The sequence below is a fragment of the Lissotriton vulgaris genome, unplaced genomic scaffold (assembly GCF_964263255.1).
Source record: "Lissotriton vulgaris unplaced genomic scaffold, aLisVul1.2 SCAFFOLD_1633, whole genome shotgun sequence".
NCBI lineage: Eukaryota > Metazoa > Chordata > Amphibia > Caudata > Salamandridae > Lissotriton > Lissotriton vulgaris.
Genome location: NW_028246327.1, coordinates 443822 through 470133, shown reverse-complemented (window position 1 = coordinate 470133; position 26312 = coordinate 443822). Strand labels below are relative to the sequence as shown.

Sequence of the window (26312 nt, the reverse complement as noted above, 5' to 3'; positions counted from 1 at the left end):
ATTAAGCTGCAGGCAGTTGTCAGTCATACATTGGGCTACTGCAGCCATCCCGTCCCTAAATCTCGTGGCCGATGTAGATGGCCCTTCAGTAAGAGTGATGACCAGCTGAGTATCATCAGCATATGATACCAGCGTAAGGTCCCATTCTTTTGCTACTGCCGCAAGCAGCTGCACATAGAGATTAAAAAGGGACGGGCTGAGTGCAGATCCCTGAGGGACTCCCTGACCGTCGTGATGGGACTGAGAAAGATACGGAGGTGCCGGCACCCTGAAGGATCTGTCCTTTAAAAATGAACGAAACCATTCCAGGGCGAGACCAGTGATCCCCGCTGTCTCCAGGCGATATAACAGGATGTCATGCAATACCGTGTCAAAGGCCGCGCTGAGATCTAACAAAATCAGCGCAGCACTCTGACCGGCGTTGAGAATCGCCCGGAGATGTTAGGTCGTCGCCAGTAGGGCAGACTCGGTGCTGTGACCCGGCCTGAACCCATTTTGAGATGGGTCCAGAATGCCGTTATGGTGCATGAATTGAGACAGCACGTTGTTAACGTGGGCCTCAGCGAGCTTGGCCACCCATGGGAGAAGGGAAATCGGTCTAAAATGTTCTGGTTTAGAAGGATCCACTGTGGGCTTTTTAATGATAGGGGAGACCCAAGCCTGTTTCCAGGCAGTAGGAACACTGGCCATAGAAAAGGACAGGTTAAGTATAAAACTCAAAGGCTGCTGCAAAAGCATCAGAGACTCAATGAATTGTCCCGGCCTCATAGGATCTGCCGGGGAACCAGATTTAACTTTCCTACAGAGTTTAGCCAGCTCATCATTCGTGATTTCTGGTATGAGAGTCAGGGCAGCACCACCAGCGTTGGTATTAGTGGAGGCGTGTAAATCCAAGGAGTGCTGCGGAAATGACCTATATATCTTTTGCACCTTTTCTACAAAGAAAATGGCAAGGTCCTCACACTGCTGAGCGGAATTTATGCTAGAAGCAGGATTTCTATTACTCTGAAGTTCCTGCACCAGTTTAAAAATACATTTAGTGGGGTTAGAACTAGCTTTAATTTCTTCCGCATAAAATGTAGCACGCGTGGAGCAGATTGCTTTGTGATAGATTTTTAATTTAGCTAGGTACATCATTTTATCCCCATCTTTATATTCCCATATCCATATTCGCTCAGCCCTCTTACAGTCTTTCCTCATGGATCTCAGGGCGTCATTATACCAGGGGTTAGAGGGGGATCTGCGCCCCTTAGTCCATTTAGCCGGGATGAGGGCAAGTCCCCTAACGATCCAGTCATGGAAGGTGGTATACGCTGTATCGGGGTCCGCAGTGTCCCCACAGGGAAACATCCCTAAGGAGGTTTGGAGGTCCTTTGATTTAAGTTTATGCCATGGCCTCTTAAAAACCCGATTTAACCCATCCCTTTTGAATGGCTCCATGACGTCCACGGTGGCTTTAACCAGGTAGTGATCCGTCCATCCCATAGGTTTGGGCACATCCGTACTGACCTTCGGGATGTTGGAAAACAGTGGGTCCAGTATATGCCCTGCCGAGTGCGTAGCGACCTGAATCAAGGAATCTAATTTTAAGGCCGCTAAATCTGCCAGGAGATTTTTGATGGTTGGGTCGTGAACCTCATCAAAGTGGAGATTTAAATCTCCTAGAATCTTGAAATTAGCCGATCCCACCACCAAGGAGCTGGCCACCTCTAGTAGAGATTCAATAAACTTAGACGCAGGTCCTGGGGGTCGGTAAATGTATAGTCCTGACAGCGAAAAACGCGGGCTAATGACAATCTTAAAGCGGGCACCTTCACAACCCCAAATATCTTCCTTGATGAAGGAGCAGGGGTATTGTTCTTTATAAATGACTGCTATACCGCCGCCCCTAGCATCCCTGTTTAGAAACCTAATCAGATAGCTTTCTGGGAGCGTGAGATTGGGTAAACTAATCATGTCATCGCGCAGCCACGTTTCACAAAGGAAGAGAACATCAGGGATTCCTCTAGAATGAGTGTCCGTATCTCTAAATAGTGCTTGGCGAGTGATCTAACATTCAATTGAAGGACAGTGAGCAGAACTTGCTTGGCAGACCCCGATCTCTGTCCAGCCAAACAGGGCCTAGGTGCAGCGAAATGGCAGGAGTTACATTGTAAGCATGTTAGCTCTAGTTGACCCGGCAGCTCACAACAGGTTTGACCTGGGTCCAGTGCAAGTAAAGTCTCTTTATCATAATATCGGACTTCGTGTGGATCTCGACCAGGGGTACAGGCGAGAGGCGATGTCCTGGCGATGACTGGCGCAGACGGGCTTGCCTTTGGCGCGCCACCGGCGCGCCCGCTGCGCCGTCTGGGAAAGGTGTTCATTTATAGGAGGAGAGGAGGGCGGGAGGCTGCCGCAACTAGAGCGCTACCCCTGCCTTCACCCAAAATGGCGTCCACCCCACACTCGGACCAGCACCTGATCGGCTGTTCGGGAAGTTGGATTGAGGTAGGAACAGTATCCAAGAGCAAGTGCAAATAGCAGAATTTAAAAGGCATAAAGTACATACACTTTAAAAAATAATTAAAAAGCGATCCTGTACAAATGTTAAAGGATTTTAAAATGAAGCGCAATAAGAGAGAAAAGCGTCCTCCTTGTTTGCAGCCCCCGGTAAAACGTTTAAGACTATAAGGTGTAATAATAACTAAGGTTTAGACACTCCGCCAATGTTACAGCATGACCCATTTGTAGTTTCACCAAATCCCTGAGGTCGAGATAAATGAATAAAGAAAGTGTCCAGTGTTATGGGCCCCACTGGTGAATGAATGTGTGTTTTGAGGTTTCAGGGAAATGGTGATGTTAATTTAGAATTTAGTTTTGGAGTCCCACTGTAGCATATGCACCTGTGATGTGGAGACCTCTGAGTAGTTATGGGGAAATATCATTAAAATCAATTCCTATCAAATTATTCCTATGTTAAGATGCTCTTGAAACATGAATGTTTTACTCAGTATTGCTTGCTATTAAATGCTACTGGACATAAAATTGTGCAGTATGTTTTGTCCCTAATTTCTTTTTTTTTTCTTTCGAAATAGTTGTCTCATGCGCCTGGTAAGCTGTGTTAACGTTAGGCATTCATACAGTGCATATTGCTTGATTTATTTTAGCCTGAAATCCAGTAATTCAAAATATATAAACAAAACATATTTTATGTAATTTGTCACTGGTGCACCTGAAATACCAAATCATTGCAATCCACACACATGATGAAAAAGATTAACTAGATGATTATTGATTAAACCATGCATTCTTAAATTCACAATTCTCAGTGCATGTCACATTCTTCCGATTGTTTTCATCCTAACTGATTATTCACTTCACCGCCTAGCTTGCAAGTTTTCCTCTCCCTCACATATATGGTTCACCAATCCTGCAGATCCTTGTGTGGATGTGCTGCTTTTCACTTGCCTCTTTCTCCCATTCTTTCCGACAGGTCTTCACTGGTTGGTGATGTCCTTCTGGCTTGCATCTCAGCAGACTGACATTATTAATAAGACCTGTTACTGGAAGGTTTTTAATATCCTATTAGGCGCAGTGTATATTTTCTGCTACATAAACCTCCGTGATGGCACATCCAGATGCAGGGTCGTCATGTTTTACTCGGTAAGTTGGCCTTGATGTTTTCTCTATATGGATCCCATGTATGCGTTTTTTGAGACACTTGTGATATTCATTTTCAAACACTGGCTTATTTCTAGTGGTTTATACGCCAATAAGCACATGTACTCCTTCAAGTATCGTAAGTAGTAAGTTGCTTAATAATTCAGAGATAAACAAATTGGCCCATATGACCGATGAAGTGGCATGCAGTCTTCTGAGTGCATGACACTTTAACGGTCATATGGGCCAAGTTTGTTAACAAAAAAAAAATGTGTATTCTTTTTATCTGTCACATTGATACAGATACTAGATAAAGTACAATGTAACAGAATATTTATGTTCCAATTTTTTTTAATTTAAGACCATTATATCTACTTAAATCATAAGAAAGGTGTTACAGATATGAAAAATGCAATTACACAATGATGCTGTGAGTCAAATGTGCAAGAAATTAAGGAATTCATTTGAACCACATATAAAATAATGACTGTCAAAATTATTTCAAGTGCTTGTGAAGTGTTCCTCAGTTTAGGTCTATCCCTCTAGCTGTAATAATCAGATAGGAGTTACAATAGTCCAAAGTTATAGTGCCGTCATCGTTTGAAACTAATTTTATCATTTATAAGATATCAACAACATTTTAAATGTAGCAGCCTTACAGAATGAGAAAGAAGTCATGAGTGGAAGTATCCAAGAGACTTGGGAACTATAGAAGTCAGGTCCACTTGTGAAGAAGAAGACTAAATGTCTTAAGGCTGGATCAAAGGTGTTACACAGTTAATGTGGAGCACATGCTAATATGTGAGGCAGATGGAGTATCTGGGTAAGATAAATGATAGTGGATTAATAAAGCTCCATTGGCAGATTAGTACCAGCTATATTTTCAGTAAGGTATGCCAAGAATAAACACAACTTATTGATTCGGGATGAAAAATGATTAAATCACTAACTGGCAGAGCCTGATAAACCAAATAATAGAAAACAAACTGGAATGATTTAGAGGTGGCTTAGTCTAGCTGAAAAATGGGTAAAAACATTGTGACTCACCAGGTCTGACACCAGGGTGCCACCCATTCAGGAGACAGAGTTATGTACGAGGACCGGGGTCCAAGCAAACAAGGATGCGTAAAATAAAATAATAAATTAGGGAGCAGCACTGGCAGAAAAAAAACACATTCTGTAGCGAGAACCAGAGTGGGGACAGCCGCAAAGACCAGTCGCTGGCCTTCTGCAGCCATGCTCGGCAAAGCAATCTTAGAGAAGAGAAAGCGTTAACAGCTTGATACCAACACTGTCTATAGAAGGCCTTGTGCCCTGAAACCCGCCCACTTAAAAAGCAGTCGATGGCTGACAGGCGTCTTAAAACAGATACCACATACAGATATGTTCTAGGGAATTACTGTATTCCAGCATTTGATTCTTTAGCTATTTTTTAGGTGGAGAGCTTACTATCGAATTGGCTTTTCTGTACTTGCAATTGTAGCATCCTTTCAGCAGGTGATCTTCTGTCGCCTTGGTACCAAGAGACGGGATACAGAGAAGGCTCTACCTCCAGGACGTAACTTCTTATAACATGGAACAATTGGAAGTTTGTGTTTGGAAAACATGAAAGTGGTGTTAAATTTTCAAATAGCCTCTACAAATGATGCAGTCTCTTGATACCCTAGAATACATTATTCAACGCCTGGGGCTGACCGGATTGGGAGCAAACGCCTAATTATCCTCAAATTCAAGACACTAGTGTTAACAACATCTAACACAGCCAGCGTGTTAAGACTGCTCTCAAAATGAAATGAGGATTGCAGACGATAATAAATGCCAGTGCATATCTGCTATTTATGAATGCGCATACACAGCCCTACAGCACAGTCTCAGATGGCTTTCACATCTTACAGCTTCATCAAGCCATTTTGGTAAGGCTGGCTCTTGGATTTATGCAGCCACCTGAGGGTTTTCTTGCTATGAGACATACATCTAATTATTACCAGCCTACAAGCAAACCTGCAAATCAAGCCTCACTAATCGCACCCAGCAGACTGACTCTAGTTTTGAACAAAATGGGTGGCACCCTTCTTTATTTTGTTTCTTCCTCCTCACCCTCCACGTCTCTACGATACAGAGTTTCCTGGATAGTAACCAAGTCCTCCATAGTATTCTTCCAGTCCATAATATAGACAGTCTCTGTATTGATTGCAGTCTATTGTCAGCAGGCTCCAGCCCCTCTGATATCTTTGCTGTTCAGTTTTCTGCCTCCAGTCCCATTATCTGTGATTTACTGTTCACAAGCGATTGAATCGTAAACGATGCTTTTGGAAAGCAGGATCTGCAATGAGGTAATGCACAGGACAAACAAACAGCACGGAAATTAAAGTAGTGTCTGTACCTATTAAGCAGTTTAACATTAACGTAGGGGCCCAAGTCAAATACAGGCTTACTGATCTGTCGTGCAATAAGCACCCTGAGAATTTATTACGTTTCAGTGCTCAAAGTGCTTGTTGTTGTTTCATTTTTATATTAATTTAGTCTGACTCCTTCTAGTGTGGTATGTTTGCTTGTTTGTAGGTATGAAACCTCCTTTCACCATCGGAGATCGCTTTAGTTTCCTAGGAAGTGCATCATTTCCCGTATTTTTCCGTTACTCCTGTAAACTTAGTTTTTTTTAAAAGTGCAAAAAGATTGACTTAGTTTCTGAAATAAAAGAACTTTCTGAAGAGTGGCCTTTTTATTTCACTGGTGGCAAATAAATGTTTTGTGGGGGATGGGTGATTTGTACTCTGCATTTTTCAAGGATTCATGGTTTACTTTAAAAAATGCAATGTTTTTTCTGCATGTGAATTTTTGCAGAATAGCCTGATCATTTTCACTCTAAGGGAACCCAGCCAAGTTGGAAATGTTGACTTGCTCTCTCTAACCTTACTGTTTGCGTTGCTTTTCTAGGTACAATAGCATTGTACAGAAGAACTAGAAAGGTGTGTGTTAAATTGACTTCTTCCAAAAACTGACAAAGTCCTGTCCAACCTCTTGGAATCACAGTGCAATTTAGTGGGTGGCTATTTGTGTTGTTACCTGTATCGAGCAGGCACTAACTAGCACAGGGGACTATTTTGCTTGGTAGACCTGGCTTCATGAAAGCTGGCTGAGCAGTAATTGATCCATAAAGGATTGCGCTTTCAACTATATCTACCATAGTCTCTTCTGTCCCTGGTCATCATTGAAGCCATGGGGGTGCCGGAACTAAAAAAGTTCAAATGTCCTCCACTTGCTAGGAAAAAATGTTCAGCACATCAGAGACATTTGTTATAAGAGTTCTAGAAACGCCCCCACTGTTTAGGACCTTCTCCCTGACACAGATGCATGATAACAGTTCCGAAATTGTGGACTTGATGCTGGGGGTATGTTTTTTCATGCCTCTACAACAGTGACTTTAGGAATGCATGTGGGAGGCATTTGGGGGGGTAAAATGTATTTCAAAGCAGCAGACATCTTTCATTTTTGCTGTTGCTAGACCACCAAACTTAAAACGAGGCTGTTGTTTTAAAAGTTTATCTTATGCAGACCTGTTTTGTCATTTTGACCACTATATTATTGGGCTAACATCCAGTGGATTCGCCCTGGATCCAAAAAGAAATGTGCCCTGTTTAAAGAAAAGAGGAACTGGCAGGTGTCTCTCACTTCCAACTCGGGGTATTATGCTCTGTTGAACAGGGAGCTCTAGGAGTCATACAAATATTTCTGAGAATCTCTTATCTTCAGATGATGATAAAGTGGATCCCTTGCACCCCAAAAATCAGTGTGCACACATCAATGATGGCATTTTAATATATGGTTATATTTTATGCAATGTTTGATCAAAATGATCAGATTGTTATAAACAACTCAGCCGATGATATGCGAATCAAGGCGAATGCTAGGTAAATCCCGATCATATTTCATCACACATCCCTATTCTACTAGTCTGTTCCCTACTAAGGGACCGATTCCGACGAGGTTGGGATAGCATTCCCACTTAGGACCCGATTATGATGGGGTTAGGAAGGCCTCCTAAAGGCATTTGCTACTTCCGATTCGGATCAGGAACGTGTCATCCCGACCGAGGGCCCGATTACGATGCGATCAGCAACATAGGCTCCCATTGAAGTCAATGGGAGTCCAACCAAATCGTATCTGGAAGCATCTGGATGCATCTTACTCAGTCAGTCGGACTCTCGCGATTCGAGTGGGTAGGAAACCATTTCCAAACCGATTTGATCGGTAAGATTTCGTAACAGGATCAGAATGGGGCCTTATTATTCTAAATTCTGACTGCCATCTAGCATGCGCCATCTTGAGGGACCTCGCAGACTGGTCAAGTGCAGCTGGCATCCTTCCATTCCGCCAAACCGGATTCAGACCTGGGTCAGCCAGAGTTGATAACATCATCGCTCTCTCTTTCCTGGCGCATCGCGCACTGTCAGGCAAAAGTCTTCCCCTCTTCGCCTGCTTTATTGATTACTCGGCGGCGTTTGATGGGGTCGACCGTGCGATTCTGTGTTACAAGCTGGCCCAATGGAACATTAACCCGGGGCTGCTAAGAGCGATACAGTCCCTGTATCAAAAAACGTGGGTGCGTATCAAACTCTCAAGGGACCATTCTTCTGCTAAGATCAACACAGACAGAGGCCTAAAACAAGGGTGTGTGCTAGCCCCATTACTATTCAACCTATACACAGCGGACATGGAGAGGGCCTTGACTGGCGCTGCCCTGGCCACCCCAAATATTGGCGGGCGCAAAATACACTTTATGCAATATGCTGATGACCTGGTCCTATTGGACCACACAAGAATTGGGCAGCAAAAGGTGCTGACAGCACTTGCTGTATACAACGACAAAAACAGGCTTGTAGCTAATCGAACGAAATCAAAGGTAATTATATTCGGGCATTACCCAAGGAAAAAATCTTTGAAATGGAGGCTAGGCAATCTTTTGCTGGAAAGTACACAGCGCTACATCTACCTGGGCATCTGTTTTCGGGAATCAGGGCTCCCAAGTGCTCATCTTAAGTCAATCCAGGCCATAGGTAAATCCATCACCTATGCCATCTGCAAGCTGCAAGCCTCCTTATACAGTCTGTCTACTACGGCCATCAATAGAGTACTTAAAGCCAAGCTCATGCCGGCACTCAACTACGCCCTCCAGGCATTCCCGGGTAAACTGAGCTATGAATTAGAAAAAAATCATTGTAGGGCATATAAGAGACTTTTCCATCTCCCAAGCTGCACCAGAAACATCCTCGTTCGCTTGGAGTTCTCACTCAACCAGCAAAACCTGGAAGAGCTGGCCGCCTTAAGCAAATATTACTTTCTAACAACGGCGGCTCAAGAGAACACACTGAAGGCAGTCCTGAAATGCATTTTCTGAGAGCCAGGGAATCCTTGGTAGGCCACCCTCCAAGTGGCTAAGGCCCATCTCAATCTTGCCATGGACTCCTGGAATCCTGAATATGTTACATACTCTGCCATCAAAAACGTGATTAAAAAACAAGTGCGTGCGCGGTCACAGGAATTGGACCTGGAGTCCCTGAGGAGAAGAAAAGACCTGCATGAGACCCTGTGTTTCCCGTACACCCTGCATACTCCTAAACAGCATCTGACGCAGGCAGTGGGAAGTGCAGCCCTTCATAAAATCTTGGCTTACAGATTACACCCTTTGCCCCTTAAAGAATTGTACCCATGTGGCAAGGCCAGCCCAGGAGCACAAGAATGCAGGCTCTGCAGCTATAAACGGGAGTCACTGGCACATCTTCTCTTCTGTTGCCCTGCCCTGCGGTCGCCCCGCAGTCTTTATCTTAGGCCACTACTTAGACATTCTGGGTCACGCTCTGCAAAGGATGGGATCTTTCACCTTTACTCCCTGTCCACGGTAATGCACAGGGCCACCTTTGGGAAGTTTATCTTCCAAGCACGGGCAATGCTGATGTCTTCTACTGGTCGGAATATAGAGTCTTTAGCCGGCTCATGAACCTTTTCCTTGGCATCTCTGCATTCTTGGAGTAACTATACAACTTGATTTGTTTGAAATTTTCTTGATTTTAACTTTCGTAATGTGATGACTTTTGTATTTCTGGTTTTATGTAATGGTTTTCAGTAACCAACAATAAATATCATTCATTCATTCATTCATTCGTTCAGTCATTCATTCATTCATTCATTCATTCATTCATTCATTCCATCTAACATGCATCCAAATGAAGTGTCCCTCCATATTTTATGCTGACACTGAGTCTGCAGTCTGAATACAGTCCTTCAGCATCGCTTCAGCAACCAGTTCATGTGCCTATCCCTGTCCCTGCACTGGTACCTTATATACCTTTATTATCAGCGGTATCTTCTGGAGCGAGGAAGGGTCATTTATGCATGGTTATGCTTTACAGAAGCAAATGGAAGCTACAGAGGGTAATGCTGCTTCTGTTTTCATCATTTCACAATCATCTTGCCGTTGCGGCTGCCATACACAGTAGAGAGAAGAAATTCCTTCCACTACTCTGGTGTGCTAGTTTGAACGTTGGCGAAAATATATGGAATATCTGGACAGAAAATATGGCAATCAAGCACCCACTGGTACCATTACCATTCAAGTGATTAGTCTGCTTTTCAAAGCCTTATGCTTAGTACACACATTTGTTCATATTAGATGCAGTCAGGTTTTATGAAATCAGACCTGTCTTGCTTGCAAAATGCATTATCCTATTACCGCCCTGCCACAAACAACAGTTTTGTTGGCGTTAAATAAGGATTTATGCGAGGTATTGTGTCGTAAAAGGCACATTTTATACATGGATGTTGCAAAACATAACATTTTGCAAAATTGCATTCTTTTCTACAGACCTCTGCATAGAGGGTACAAGTAGAACTTCGCACATCACTAGATGTCATGTGATAGAGTAGTCCACCAACTTCTACCCATATAGAAAGAATAACCCTAGAAGGAGGGAGTTTTAGCAGTAGCAAATGATAACGCTTCATCCTTGTCAATTTGTTACACCGGAGGGTGATATCAAAGAGACCAATGAAATGGTCGGTGATGGAAGTCGTGAAAAGAATGTTTTATCTTAGATAAACTCAGTTTTGTGATCCATAAAGATGACATTTAATTGGTTGCTTACGGCACATGTAATACCTTAAAATGTGGGGGAAAACATTTGGATTCAATAATAAAGAAAATGTTGCTTATCCATTTTGTAAATGAAACTCCAATACCTAGGGTCCCATTAAACTTTTAACAAATTACTAATTTCAAGCAATATGGTCCCCCCAAGAAGGGACACCTCTTTCTACAATGCCGACTTTGAGAAGTTATACTTCAAACAGTGTTGCAGTTGTCATTCCTTATTGTGTGGTAATCTGTCCAACTACATATAATTTAGGAACGCCAATTTACAGTATTTACACCCATAACTGATCTTGACAGCGACCTGGATTGCCTCCTCGTCAGACTCATGAACCACCCTCTTCCTGGAGAAGCTAATCAATCAATCAATCAATCAATCATGACATTTGTAAAGCGCGCTACTCACCCCGAGGGGTCTCAAGGCGCTGGGGGAGGGGGGTACTTTACTGCTCGAAAAGCCAGGTCTTGAGTTGCTTCCTGAAGGATAGATGGCCCTGGGTTAGCCGGAGGTGGATGGGGAGGGAGTTCCATGTCTTGGCTGCCAGGTAGGAGAAGGATCTTCCTTCGGTGATGGCTCTGCGGATGCATGGAACGGCGGCGAGGCTGGTTGATCGTAGCTGGCGGGTGGGAGTGTAGAAGGTCAGGCGGTTGTTGAGGTACTTGGGGCCCAGGTCGTGGAGGGCCTTGTGGGCGTGGGTGAGGAGTCTAAACGTGATCCTCTTGCTGACGGGGAGCCAGTGTAGGTCTCTCTGCTGGCCGGAGATGTGGCTGTGTCGTGGGATGTCCAGGATGATTCGTGTGGAGGCGTTCTGGATGCGTTGGAGTCTTTTCTGAAGTTTGGCTGTGGTTCCGTCATAGAGGGTGTTTCTGTAGTCCAGTCGGCTGGTGACGAGTGCCTGGGTGACCGTCTTCCTGGTTTCGGTGGGGATCCACATGAAGATTTTGCGGAGCATGCGCAGGGTGTTGAAGCATGATGATGAGACGGCGTTGACTTTTCTGGTCATCGAGAGGGAGGAGTCCAGGATGAAGCCCAGGTTACGTGCGTGGTCCGTTGGCTTGGGAGTGGTGCCCAGGGCAGGGGGCCACCAGGAGTCATCCCAGGCGGAGGGTGATGATCCCAGGATGAGGACTTCCGTCTTGTCTGAGTTCAGTTTCAGGCGGCTGTTCTTCATCCACTCGGCGACGTCTTTCATCCCTTCGTGTAGGCTGGTTCTGGCGGTGGCGGGGTCGTTGGTGAGGGAGAGGATCAGCTGGGTGTCGTCGGCGTAGGAGATGATGTTGAAGTTCGTTGGCGTGCGATGGCTGCGAGGGGGCTCATGTAGACGTTGAAGAGGGTTGGGCTGAGTGATGATCCTTGTGGTACGCCGCAGATGACTTCGGTGGCCTCGGAACTGAATAGGGGGAGGCGGACTCTCTGGGTTCTTCCGGCGAGGAACGAGATGATCCACTCCAGTGCCTCGTCTTGGATTCCGATGTTGCTGAGGCGCTGCACTAGGGTGCGGTGACAGACAGTGTTGAACGCTGCGGAGAGGTCCAGGAGGATGAGGGCCGCTGTTTCCCCGTTGTCGAGCAGGGATCTGATGTCGTCAGTGGCTGCGATGAAGGCGGTCTCGGTGCTGTGGTTGGCTCGGAAACCGGACTGCGAGTGGTCGAGGGATTCGTTCGTTTCGAGGAAGGCGGCAAGCTGTCTGTTGACGGTCTTCTCGATGACTTTGGCGGGAAAAGGGAGGAGCGAGATGGGGCGGAAGTTTTTGAGGTCGGTGGGGTCCGCTGTTGGTTTCTTCAGGAGGGCGCTGAGCTCGGCGTGATTCCAGCTCTCCGGTAAGGTGGCGGTGTTGAAGGAGGTGTTGATGATGTCCCGGAGTTGGGGTGCGATGATGGAATCGGCCTTGTTGAAGACGTGGTGGGGGCAGGAGTCGGTTGGTGATCCGGAGTGGATTGTGTTCATGGTGCGGGCGGTGTCTTCGGTGCTGACCGGGGTCCAGGCGCAGAGGGTGGTGGTGGGGGGCGTTGGTTCGTTGGTTGGCTGCGTGGTTGGTGCGCCGAAGCTGTTGTGTATGTCGGCGATCTTGCTGTGGAAGAACGAGGCGAGTGAGTCGCAGAAGTCTTGCAAGGGAGTGATGTCGTTGTTTCCGGGGCTGGGGCTGGAGAGCTCTCTGACGATGCTGAAGAGTTCCTTGCTGTTGTGGGCGTTGTTGTTCAATCGTTCTTTGAATGCTGTCTTTTTGGTGGTGTGGATCAGCTGGTGGTGTTTGCGGGTGGCGTGCTACAATGTCAACGTCTTCCAGGGCCTCTGTACTCATGAGTTTCCTTGTGCTCTGTTCTACACTGCATCTATTACAGCCACACAGCTCCTATACGTCCAGCCGGCCACACCAACTACTGTACAAAGAAAGAATGTTCTCTGTAGGGACCTAAATATGAGAATGAAAATGGCTTGGTTGGTCAGCAGTCGGTTTTTCATATTTTTGTGTTTTAGGTTATGATCTACATGCAAAAGTTCAGTAAATTTGCATTTGTCACAGCCTAGTTACTGGTAACGTTTCCCTTTGATCCCACAGGTAATGCTCTTGGAGAACCTCATCCTTCTGTTGCTCGCCACAGACTTTCTGCAAGAAGCGCTATGGAGTAGTGTTTGGATGACCCTGGTTGTCATGGCTGGATTCGTTATTGGTGAGGCTTATTATGTTAATTGGTTGGTTTTGTTCACTTAGCAAACCTACAGCAGAGAGCCGTGTCAACTGAATCTGGAAGGAATTGGTACTTCAGAGCTGCATGGTAAAGCTGGAGAAATGTAGAGGGGATTGACATAATTGTATATGTAGTATAGTTGGTGGGGGGGACAGCTTTGTGCGAAAATGAATCTGTGCATGCTCAACATATGCAACACCTCTGTAATTTGTGCAATTTTCTCGCAGGTTCCCCTCAGTGCAAGCCTTTTGCATTTTTGCGGGGGGGGGGGTGTAGGCCAGAAATGAGGCAGGCGTAGGTCTTGTTTGTTTCTGATTGATGGACTAATGTGGTGGGATGTGGACCTGCAGTATCTCTTACTCTTTCCTGTCTTTTAGCTTTGCTTTTCTCCTAGTTATTCATGCAGCCTTAGCTCAGCCTCGATCCTACCTCTCCCTGCGCAGCATCACAGTTCCCTTTCAAACAGTAACTAAAGTATTCAATGCTGTCCCCATTTTCATTGACTTGTAACTTAATTGTTATAAAATCCTGTATAGAACATTTCCCTTTTCTCGAAGAGATCAACTCAGTCTGTGTCCTCCTAGCTCCAGAAGGGTAGTAAGTAGTCATTAATTTAAAAGACCACTGAAAGATTGGCAATGGCAGGTGTGAGAAGTTGGCCTGCTATATGATGTTTCCAATTCTGGAACCACCTTGTATCGGTCCAAACAATCCCTTATGGTGTCTGGTTGTAAGTCAACCTTATTAGACAAGCTATCCTAGGGGTAGCATGGACTAAGCAGCCTTAAAGGCTTAACTTAAGAGGTCGTGTTAAGCGAGCTGTTTTGCCACATACAATCCTGTAATATCAAATGAAAGGACACCACACAAGTATATATTATAAAAATATATGTTTATTTCTAAATTAATCCCCAGTACTCTTTATGAGCACAGGGGCACAAGCGTTAAATCAAAAGCACAGTATAACATACAAAGTTGCACAATTATGGATGAGGGCGGGTGGCCACTCAAACCATATATTAAAAAAGTGGTATAAGAGATACCAATCAAACAGTGGTTAGGCCTAGAGCCTAGGGAATCGCTGGGAGCAGTCAGGACTAGCAATGCTGAAGTCGGGAAAAGCCCTCGGGATTCGGGTGCAGCACTTAAAGTGCGGCTTGCACCAATGCAAAGTCAATGATGCTTAAAAGTTACACAAAGTTAGTTTAAGGATACTTCCGCTGAACCTAGAGGAACAAAACTTAAGACACAGACCCTAGAGGTGTGTACCAGTGTGGGAACACCAGCGTTGCAATGTTACCTCACCCACAGGAAGCGGGTGCACAGGGTCGAAGTGGCGTCGGGTTTTGACACGCAGGCTCTTGGTGCTTGGAGCTGAAGATGCTGCAGGCGATGGGAAGCAGAAGTGTCCGGTTGGATCCAAGGGTGGATCAGAGTCGTAAAGTACCTGAAAGCAGAGGGGACAATGTTCAAAGTCACTGACCAGTGACCACCGTGGAACCAGACTGGAACCAGGCAAAGTCGGGTGCAAACAGGTGATGAGGTGTTGCTTCTTTCTGCAGCCACGTGGACACGAAGAGGTCAAGGACGTCTAGGAGTCGATCACTAGCTGTCCCACGAAGGCTCTAGCTGATGGCGGTGTCGGCAACTTGATTGAAGCAAACAGCCCTTGGCTAATGCAAGCCACGCAGAAAGTGAAAAAGGTTTATTACTCGGACCAGCAAGGTCAGAGCGGGTGCTCCTTTCTACAGGAGCTAGGGCAAGTCTGGAGCAACCAGACCCGCAGTGTAAATTGTAGGTTTCGTCGCCAAGATGGCCGCTGACCACGTGGCAAGTGGCCGGGATGGCGCGTCAAGTGGCACAAAGCAAAAGGGCCCCACGCAGATCGTGGAGATGCTGGAGGGCTGATCTTTGGTGCAAATGCTGCTCGGTTGTGGGGCTTCTTAAACCCCAAAGCACAGTGTCGAGGGTGCCTCGGGTGCTGCGCAGTCAGCGTCTCGGGGGTCTTTCAAGATGTCCGGTCCCACGTCTCTCGGTGCCTCCACGGGTCCCTTCTTTGCAGGGACTGTGGATCGGGCTGTGAGAAGTCTTGAAGTCTGGGTCTTGTCAGGCTCTGCACTCGGGCTCCGGCGGGAGGCGGCGGCAAAGCAGACGTCGAGTTGCTGGGTGGTGCCTGTGTTCACAGGGTGGCCCCTCCTAGGCCACAAGAGAGATGCTCTTCAGTCTTCTATTCATCAGAAAGTCGAAGTCCAGTCGTCTTCTTAGTTTAAAGTTGATTTCAGGATGATCTGAGTTGCATTGGCACTGCTCCCACTCTTATTCCAATCTGAGGGGTGGCTCTCCTGCTAGGTCCCTCCCTATGGGTGGGACCAGGAAGGGGGGCGGTTACACCCCCTTTCCTTTGTCCAGGTCACACTGGAGCTGGGGCTGGTGTGCCCCAGAACCGGTTTGACCGGATTATGCAAGGGGAAGCCTTGTGCTCCCCAGGCACTGTCTGGTTTCTTTCAAACCTCCCTTCTGCAATCCACTATCTCCTGTCTGGGGTGGTGTGACACCTCCCTGCGACAGGAAAGCCTTTGTCCAGGACTCCTCTGCTGAGTTTCGGTCAGCAGCAGGAGGTCAGACATGTGTCTGTGGCAGAAGCATCCATTTTGTGGATCTGAGGCTCTTTTAAAAATCAACCGCGTTTTAGCAAAAGTAACATGTCGTGCCCTCTAGAGGGGTGGAATGCTACCACCGTCGCCAGGACTGGCGAGGGGGTAGTATTCCAATTCGTATGACACCTTACACTACATGTTTTGATAAAGCCAAACCAAAGTTGACATATAACCGCGAGGATTATAATGCACTTAATAGTATATGGTTTGGCATTATCCCGGAACAGCTAAGGGAATTGGTCCCGACAGCTGCAGACAGGCTCAGCTCATGCTAGAGCACCATCTCACATTAAACCACGCACTCTGCCTTCAGGATTGTTAAGGCCTGCCATAGGAGTGGCTCACAGGTTTATATGTGTCCAGATAGGTTTAGATATAGGCATACTATATCTAAGCAAGGGGTGATTACACCACCTTGCGCCAGCTGAGTGATCAGCCAGTTGTGTCAATTTTAGATAGCCAGCTAGGGGTGGCAAAAGATATGCTGCAGCCCCTGGTAGGCCTTGGATGCACCTATGCCCTGGGCACCTATAGTGCTCTGTACAGGGGCTGATAAGGTGACCCAAGCCAATCTAGTTATGCACCTAGGGTACATGGAATCCATTTTACAGAGAGAGCAGATAGCCTGGGGCCCTGATTAGCAGGGAACCAGGCCAACTAAGTCGAAAACCAGCTAAACACAAGGCAAAAAATCTGGGGTAACCATAGTCACTAGCCACCTTCCTACAGCAGGGGAGGTGTATTTCCGCTTTTAAATCACTTATGTCCACAAGGACCACTTCTATCCCATCCTAGGACCTAAACCCTGCATTAAAATTGCCAAAGTTTAACCTATTTTGCCATACCTACGAGCCCGTTCGGGCAGTGAGGAATTCTATCACTCCACAAATGCTATCCCTTTCGTTACGGTTTATTAGGTAGCAGTCATGCAGCAATAGTATTTGGTGTAAAAGTGCAGTGAATGATTTATTTTCTCCTTAAATTAGACCCTGGCAAAAATGTAGTGTTTTATTTCCATTCTTGTTGGCAGGGGTCATACCAGTTGCGCTCTGGTAACCAGCTATCTGTAGCTTTCTAATGTGTGTTGGGTTTGCCTCGTGCGAGTACAACCTCTTGGATAAGTATGAGCTTTATAAAATAAATAATAATAAATCAATCACACCCTTTAAAAATATATATATTAAATAAGGTCACTACTGAATCCATTGGCCTGAATGACTCCCTAACACACACCCAGCGCCAATGAGCATTTTTTGTTTCTCTTTATTTTGTGACCTCATAAAAGACTCCGTGTTCGGGAATCACAACTTCTGATAACCAGAAAGTGGCCATGGTGCACCGATTCATCAGTGTCGCTGTTGCATGTGCTTTCTGGTAATCAGTTAACAATGTAATATAATAAACAGAACCCATGGGTTTTTCTACCAGGTTTGGATATTCCAATATTTAAGCTACTTGACTTTTACAAAATTGCTGCACTACTCACACACCATTTCAATTATGTAGCTGTATAAAGTGAAGAAGAAAAATGAGGTAGTATTTTGTAGGTAAGTCGCACAATCATTCACAACTCTGATTCCTTTCCTATGTATTACTTTATCCAGAGGAATTCCAACCAAATAACTTGGTATGGAATGTTCCCACAGACTCTTTTTTTAATATGTTTACCTCATTATTATCAATAATGCAAATCTTCCTATTGGAAGCTATAAAACTATTTTCTACGAAATAGTCTACAGGTTTCAAGTAACACAAATTCTCATTTCTTGCAGGTGTGGCGGCTTTGATTATATATTACAGTCTCTTGCATCCCAAATCTACTCAGATCTACCAGAATTTCAAAAGCAAGCTGTGCCAACCTCAAACTTGGAAAGAAACAGCTGACACGTCGTTTTTTCAGCCTAAACGAAAGAATGAGACCTCTGAGGGTGGCATTGAAACATTGGATGAAACGCACATTACTCACTCCAACGCTGGAGCGGCAGATCCCAACATTGACGGGCATACAAGCTGGTTCGAAATGTATGGAGGCCACCACCACTGGCTGCTGTTAAAGCTTGCCTTAAAAACTGGAAATTTGCAGAAGATCTATGCTGCATTTGGAGATGGGGGCATTGATGATCTGTTTCCTTGTGAATGGCTGACATCTAATGCTGGTGCTCCGGTGCCTGTAGCTGCAACAGGTCGAAGGTACTTGGCCGGAAATATGGATGACAGTTTTAAAAAGAGAGATCTCTGGGAAACCTCAAATTACATCACTATAGAAAGTGATCATGAAGGTACAAACTATATAAAAGCATTGCTGACTGTAAATGAAGAACATAACTCCTGTATTAAAGCAGCTGAGGTCTGTGTCAGTGGTCCAAGGAGCCATAGTGACATCCAGAAAGAGGATGGCTTCCAAGGTATTGCCACCACACCTACAGATGGCTCATCTTCAAGTGGACAGGAGATGGTTGGACTGTACACTAAAAGAATGGAGACCTGTAACAATTCCACGTTGTACTTTAGTGCGGATATGGAAGGTGCGTTGCCCTCAGGTGTTACGCGAGATACATATCAGAAGGTAAACAACGGTGCGCTGAGACTGGAGAATGAGAGCGCACTTGGAGCTGTACCAGAAAGTGAAGAGATTCAAGAAGCCCTCTTCCCGGTATCGGGCATCAGCCCGATTGTGTGTGGAGCATCAAACAGCAACTTTAGAAGAAGTAATGCCTTAGACTTGAGCAGCCAATGTGATGTGTCCACTGACGCCTCCGAACTTATGGAGAAAGAGGGTGTTGTGGGTGTGCAGTACCGTCATCTCAAGGTCCTTGGAAGTCTGGCGGCTTCCGTGCAGAGTAGGATAAAGCAAGAGGAGGAGCCATGCTTCACATCCACTCCTAAACCAGAACAGGTGCTTAAGAAGTTTGGGGCATGTGACATGAAAGCTCGGAAAAAGCTCATAGAGCTGGAAGAGTTGAAAGCTGCAAAATAAGCACCAAGCTATGAAGAATGGTGCTAAAGTGCCTTGAATAGACTTCACTCAAATGTTTTTTGCCTTAATTCAATGCGTTCCTATTAGTTTATATCCTGCTGTGCGTAAAACCGAGGCACCCAGCACAATCCAAACACCTTCATAATAACCCTGGGCCCAAATCACAAAAGTAATCGGGAATCTACTCATCTAGATTTTTCTCTATTTTTTGTGGGCTTCATAAGCGCTCTCACAAGTAATCCTGGAAAGCTGAGATTGTTGCAGTTTTCTGAGCAGCACTCTTTAAATCGTCTTGTGAATTCCACTTTTTAGGAGTACATGTATATTTGCCCAGTGTGATTTTTTTTTCTCTCAATGGGGATATATTTGCTCCTTTGGAATAATCCCTCCCAATTCCCATCCTAAGCATGGGTTTACTCCTACTTCAACATGAGTAAATCTTTTTCGGCATGGGTCTTGGAAGAATTTTGTGGCTCTCCACACACAGGTATATTTATGAACATGTACTTTCAGGGCATTTCTCACATACAAAAAGTCTATTTGCATGTGTTAGCTAAACTCACACATACAAATATTTGGATGATCCGTAACGATGGCAGAATATCGTCGTATACATACATTTTAATGTCCCTGTGCCCAGTGGAGGGAGATGATTCATTATGATGGTGTTTGGCATGCACGGCGTGTGCTTTAGTGTTGGATGTACTCTACTGTGGAATGGGTAAGGCCGGTCTCTTAAAGGAGCACAAGGTACTTGGCAGTTAACTTTGTTTACTCGAGGGGAACATGAATTTATTCATTGATTTCCTCATTTATTCATTACCTAACAATGTTATTTCCTAGTCCACATCACCTGGGGGGAGAGAGGGGTGGGTAAACACATTTACTTGGCTCTATTTATTGTTCTCTGAACAAACCTTGGCCATACCAAGTGTCTTTTAAGGAAGCTGTATATTTGTCTGTGTCACTGGGACGACTTAATGGAGGAGGAAGGGACCATTAACCTATTTTAGGAGAGCGCCCAGTCACCCCAGCTTGATGAGGACTATGTCAGGCCTGACTACATGCTTCATCTTGTACTTTAAGTCGCATTGCTTTCTTAAATGCAACTTAGTGCCCAAACATGCAGTGTCAATGCAGTGGTGTTTCTCCTGTTTTTGAAAACCTAGACTGCAAAAAACTTCAGTTCAAAATATAGACCGCTAAAATATCTCCCTTCTAAAATGAACCCAGTTTTCTTTACATTTTGCAGTAGGTTCTGCCTAGGCCATAACAGATGAATTTACTAATATGGGTGGAGCTTCTTGAGTCTCAGTTGTTAACACCATTTTGCGCAGGCGCGTCAAGCAAATGTGCTCTACACGTCAATAACACACATTTTAATCATTTATTTGATGAATGATGTTAAACAGACCAGACTAGCAAAATATACGGTTATATGAAACAGGTGAGATCACTTCATGCCTTGCACAGTCTTTTGAGCTAGATTAAAGTGCCATTGCATTGGGTAACAGGTAATCTATGGTCTTTGCAGCGCGTGACTATCCTTCAGAGGTTTTATCACTACATACAAAGTTAAGAGCTGCAGATTACCAAGAACGTACTCTCACACTAACAGTTTGTTAACATATGTATTTGTAATGTTGCAACTAACCAAATTTGAAAACTTGCCCAACTCGAGTCACAGTTGCCACAGCTCACACGTCTCATTCAGTTCTTTATGACCAAAGCTCTCGAAGACAGTATCTGTAGTAATCTATTGGGTACAAACTGAAGTCTTTCGACTGCAATAATAATAGTGCCTTAAAGCGGGAAACCTGTAAATACAACACAAGTGTGAGTTTATAAAATATAGTTAGCATGAGTTTATAGAGTTTTTTTTAATGATGATAATCAGATTTGTCCGTACTTTTGTAACTAAGGTATTCAAACCTGTACCTATATAATATTTATTAATGAAGCAGTTTTTGTTGCTAATACTTAGCAGTCAAACCTAACTTTATCATTGCACTTAGCAGAGTTAATATTTGTACTTGTACGTGTGCCGTGATAACTTTCAGTCTGAAACAAGTGTTCCCATTAGACGACCTGCAGGGCTGGATCCCTGCCAGATATCAGGACGTCCACAAAACATACATTTATGTCCAATGAATAGAAATGGAACTCATTCAAATGTTTAGTGGATATCCTGAAACTGCAGTATAATTCTGTCCCTACTGCACCAATGTCCATCGCCTAGAACTATACTGATGCACTGATCAGCATTAACATTTTGATATTTTTTTTATATTGGGGGAATTTATGGGATTTTGTATTGGAGATTTAAGGTCTTGTTTTTTCTAGTATCTCCAAGATAAAGCCACAGGTACTCATTCAAATGTTATAGCAATTCCATAGTGTATCCTTAAACAGGGGAATTCTTCAAGACTAGATCCCTAGTATGTAAATTCTGGCGTTTCAGTGTGTGAAAAGCATCTTTAAGGAGTTCATTTACTTTTGAAATAATCTTGAATCCCCTCAAGGGCCTTTTAACACACGTTTAACACGAGCAGCAATTAAAGCTTTGTAGAACTGAAAATTTATTTATTTGCTTTTCGTTTTACTTCTGTACTGTAAAATAGTGTTTTTAGGTTTTGTTTACAAACAGTTGTTGATCGCTAGTGTCCTCGTCTTACAAATCTACTCTAATAGTACTATACGATATATATTACAGAGAGGGGTGGGCTTTTGAGCAGCTCCCATCAGACACTGGCTCTAGTGAAGGTTTCATACTTTGCAATTGTGGACTCGCCTGCCAGCCCATGACATTCTGCCGAAGTTTACGTTGTTGAAGTAGCCCTCCCTACCCATGTCTGCAATCCCCCCTTGCTTTCGTGTTCATTCCTAATTTCCGCTCTCACGCCCCATCACCCACCTCAGTTCACTTCTCCTGATTACCACTCTTGTTGCTATGCTCGCACCGCAGGCGTAAAACAAAAACCCTATAAAAACATCTTTATTTCCCTATATGAGTGTCAGCAGTGCACTCAGTAAGCAAAACCACTCCATGTCTATACTTTAAAGAATCGACTTAAGCCCACCTTAAAAGTGACTCCATAGACCTCTGGTTCAGTATGATTGCACTCCTGCTACTTGCAGCAGTGCAGCCTGCAGAGAGCACACATACCAACACAGGGTTATGTGCAGCTGGGTATTTCTGCCCGTTGTAGATCTCTTCCAGAGAAGAGATAACACCAGGAACCAGGAGCCCGGCCTCACTCTGCTCGCTCCTCCGCTTTGCTCTCCTATGGTGTAAACAGATGTAAAGTTTTCAGTTCTATTAAGAAGACGGACTCGAGGATTATGCCTCCCCCTATTTTGCCTACTTGACTGCTATTTAAACACAATATTAAAATAGCTGTGTAACAATAAAACTACAAGTCTCATGAGTCTCCTGTGAAGCATGACTTAAAACAAAATAAAATTGCAGCCAATCGGGACGTAATGAAGAACGTAAAGGAAACTTCTACTACCTAGTTTCCCTCTTTTAACTGCAAAACAGCTGAACAATGAAGTGACGACCCAAGTCACTCCTTTTTGTTGTCCATACCTACAGCAGAACACACTTGCTAAACCTGATGAACCACTATCACCATACTATTAGTAACTGAAAATTCACTTTTTAACAAGTTATTACAATTGCCGTGTAGACAAAGCGAAACGTATCACGTATCCAGTTATGCCATGGGAGAAATGAACCGTTAACAAGTGCAAGAACTCCTTGGCGGGATAATACCTCTGTGTCCTTAATAAATTCAAAACTTTAAAATGTGAATGCTATTACATTTTATATTTTATGTTGGGACCGGAGACGAGGATTGTGCCTTTAAAGAGCTTGCTAATAACCAATTAGGCTGTAGCTGTTGCGGACTAAAACAAATTCACTTGAAAACAGACTCAGAGGGCCAGTCCACTCATTTCATAACCACCGCCAGTGGATAACAGTTGTTAAAGACTTCAAAGACATAATCCCTCTAACTGAGTGTGCATCATAAACAGGAGTATCGATACCTGCCTCAGGCTTGGTCCAGCCTATCCACCGGGACAAGGTGGCTGCCGACTGCTGATTTGCATTTCCAGGGCTGTACTCACGAGAGTGGGATGCATATTTCTTCAAGCATTAACAACACAAAGGATTCATTGTTCGGGAAAGCACAGGTAAGGGATTGACCTAGAAGAAGTCTTTGTTCTTTCCCCAGTGTTGAAAGTCACTCCTTCGGATTAAAAATCCTTCTAGAGATGTACAGGATGCTGACATCCGACACACTCCTATATGAGATCAAATAAAGAAGCACCGCCAATGTGGCAAATAATTGTTTTCAGGACAAATCCTCAATCGAGGGCCACTGTAGCAGGAATCTCAGCACACTGTTAGCATCCCAAAGTGTACTGGAGCTTGATGGTGGGGCTGCCGTACACCTAACTTCCTTCAGAAGCTTAAATACCAATGGCTGTGTGATTCCGACCATGATGGCGGCCCGTGTGTTGGTTAGAAGAGGAGATACACGCTGATTTGAGTGACCTTGTGGACCTTGTTGAGGAATGAGATTGAGATGCGAATGAAAACGCACCAAAGCCAGCTTTATATAAGAAGTAGTTGGTGTCCCTTGAGTGACCGTTACCTGCTGCTGCCGAATTGAGCTTTTTGTGTTCTTTATCGCCCTGTCCTGAAGAGGCTAGATTTACTGGAAGGCCGAAATGCGACAGCGGCAACACTTTCCATATGGAGGAGTCCTTGTTATGAATTGATTTTGGAAATTAATGCCTTGTGACGCACTTTTTGATTTAGGTTCTGTAAATTTGTGCATTGAACCAGTGGTGTCCGACTACCTCCTAGTGCACCCACTAGAGTTAATAGGAGGGCACTCAGCCTTTGCTGCAATATTTCTTTAGGGTGAAAAAGAAAAAGTTTTTTTGCTTTTTGTCATTTTTTTGATTTTTGTCAAAAGTGTTTATGTTGACAGTTTGTATACATTGTATATAGGTGTGTATATAGGTATGTATATATTGGTATATGGTGCATAAAGTGCCTGTAAAACATTTCGTTTGTTTGAAGAAAAAAAGAGAATAAGAAATTAGATAAAAATTATTTGTGTTGATTACAAAAAATAAAATGTGTAATCATGTCCCCTTGTGTGAGTGGTGATGTCCAGAATGTTCGATTCATTTAGCATTGGACTTAGGTTATAGAAATAGGCGAATTGATTGTCTCCTATTTGAAAAACCAGTGTAGATATGTTCCTCCTTTTTCCATTTTTCCTGTTCCTTGCATGTTTACCAATAAGGACACAGGTAATTGGAGTATGCCCTACCTAAATGGCAGATATAAAGTTATATAAGGATCTGTATGCCATGTCTGATTCCGTCAGTTCTGACAGAAACAATACCAGCATCCCGATGAAGAGTTGTAGTGTTTGCGAGTGCAGTCCACCAAGTGTCCTAAATAAATTCTGATTCCTTGTCTGAAAGACCTGACGTTTGCCATCAGTCTTGGACATCATTTAGATGACCAGACTCCGCCTCCCCTCCAGAATCAAGGGTTTATTAATGCCCAGAGGATTTTGTGAGCAGGACCCCAACTCTCAGCAGGGGGACTGAGCAGTCGCACCAGAATTCAAACAGAATTGAAAAACGCTCTTGTGATCACCAAACCCTTAATTTGTTTAACTTCATGGCTGCTGAAATGTTGCCATTAGGATGACACAACACTTCGACCAGTCTTTTGTCAGGGATTTCACTGTGAAGGAGCCCTCTAGATGCTCAGACAATTGAAATGCATTTCCATCTACTTTGATTACCATTTTTCTCCTGTGGAGAGCTTTCCACGTCTGGGGTCCCAGTCTTCTGTTGTCAAATTCTATCAACAACGAAAATTGCTCAGTTGGTCCTCGTCTCAATGTGAGTAAGCCCAAACCAACTCCTCTTTTGTGCCTTCTGACAGGAGAACCATTTTACTGTAAGAAATACTGTTGTATAGAACAGCTATCTTCAACCACTGGAAGGCTCAATGGTGAAGGGTACTGGGAAAGACGGCCTACACTGAGTCTGAAAGAAGCCTTACTATCCCCGCAGTGTGTCTCAGAGAAGACTGACTTTTTGCTAAGACCTTCCATAGCTCCTTCTTTTTTACCCCAATGTAAACATTGGTGAAAGAAAGAGATATCCTCCCTGAGTCAGTCTGGAGCCCCAAGAAGATCAGCTGTCAGGTTGGAGACAACTGTGATTTCTGAACATTGATCAAGAACCAAGCTCCTATAATCAGCTGACTGTCATGGAAAGATCACTTTGGCTCAGTCGCCTGCTTTATCAGTTTGGTAAACCACAATGGGGAGAAAGGGAGTCAGAACGGGAGATGTGTGAACTTGTAGGTCCGATTCCATAAGTGAAACTGCAGGACACTGCGATGAGGCTTGAAAATTGGTATGGTCAAGGAAACATCTGTCAAATCGAAACAAAGCATCTTGAGGAAAGATTTTTTTGAAGTGGTGAGTCACCTCTATTTTTGAAAGTTGATACTGTAACAAGGAGTTGCATTCCCTTCGCTTTATGCCCACTCTGTGGCATCCTCCATTTTTGTCTACCACAAACAAAAATATTGCTGAGAAAATCTTTTGAATGAGACAGAGTCTCCTGAATAGCTCAACTCTGATGGCGTTGAGACACTTACTTTGAGATGACATCCTCGTAAACATCGGCGACCAGGACTGGTTCGGCAAACCAATAAACTCCATCCAAAACCTTGCATTGTCTGCACAACCCATGCATCTTTCATCAGTTTTCACCAATGATCAACAATCATGCTCAGACTAACCCTCCAGCACTTCGAATATGGATAATTTCTCACATGTAATTCCCAGTGTAGCCACAGTGGTTTGCTCCTCTGCAGTTCCCTCTTGGGAACTGGTCTCTGCTGTTCTTTAACCGGGAAGGGAAGAAGTCGTCGCATCTTCTGTGATCGTCCCAGACATTTCTTCTCCCAAAGCCTGCCCTTTACAAGTGGCAATGGTGTTAGTAAGAGCAAACCAAGTATTCGGGATAATCGACAATCCTTCTCAAAAACACCCTGATTGAAGAGCTGGTCTTTATCCAGGGCTGTGGAAGTTTTCACAAATGTACCCAATTCCTTCATGAATGAGGTCTCTAAAAAGAAGCCCATCCA

The 26312-nt window shown here is 44.4% G+C and overlaps 1 protein-coding gene across 1 annotated transcript in view; it reads left to right on the top strand.

Moving 5' to 3' along the window:
* XKR5 (XK related 5) overlaps positions 1 to 23206 on the top strand; it is a 93470-nt gene extending 70264 nt beyond the window's left edge. Inside the window, exons 4-6 of the mRNA XM_086949342.1 lie at positions 3476 to 3645; positions 13351 to 13462; positions 17910 to 23206. Of these exons, the coding sequence (XP_086805468.1) occupies positions 3476 to 3645; positions 13351 to 13462; positions 17910 to 19114 (1487 nt within the window). The 3' untranslated portion in view covers positions 19115 to 23206. The remainder of the gene's footprint in view (positions 1 to 3475; positions 3646 to 13350; positions 13463 to 17909) is intronic.
* The last annotated feature ends 3106 nt before the right edge of the window (positions 23207 to 26312 follow it).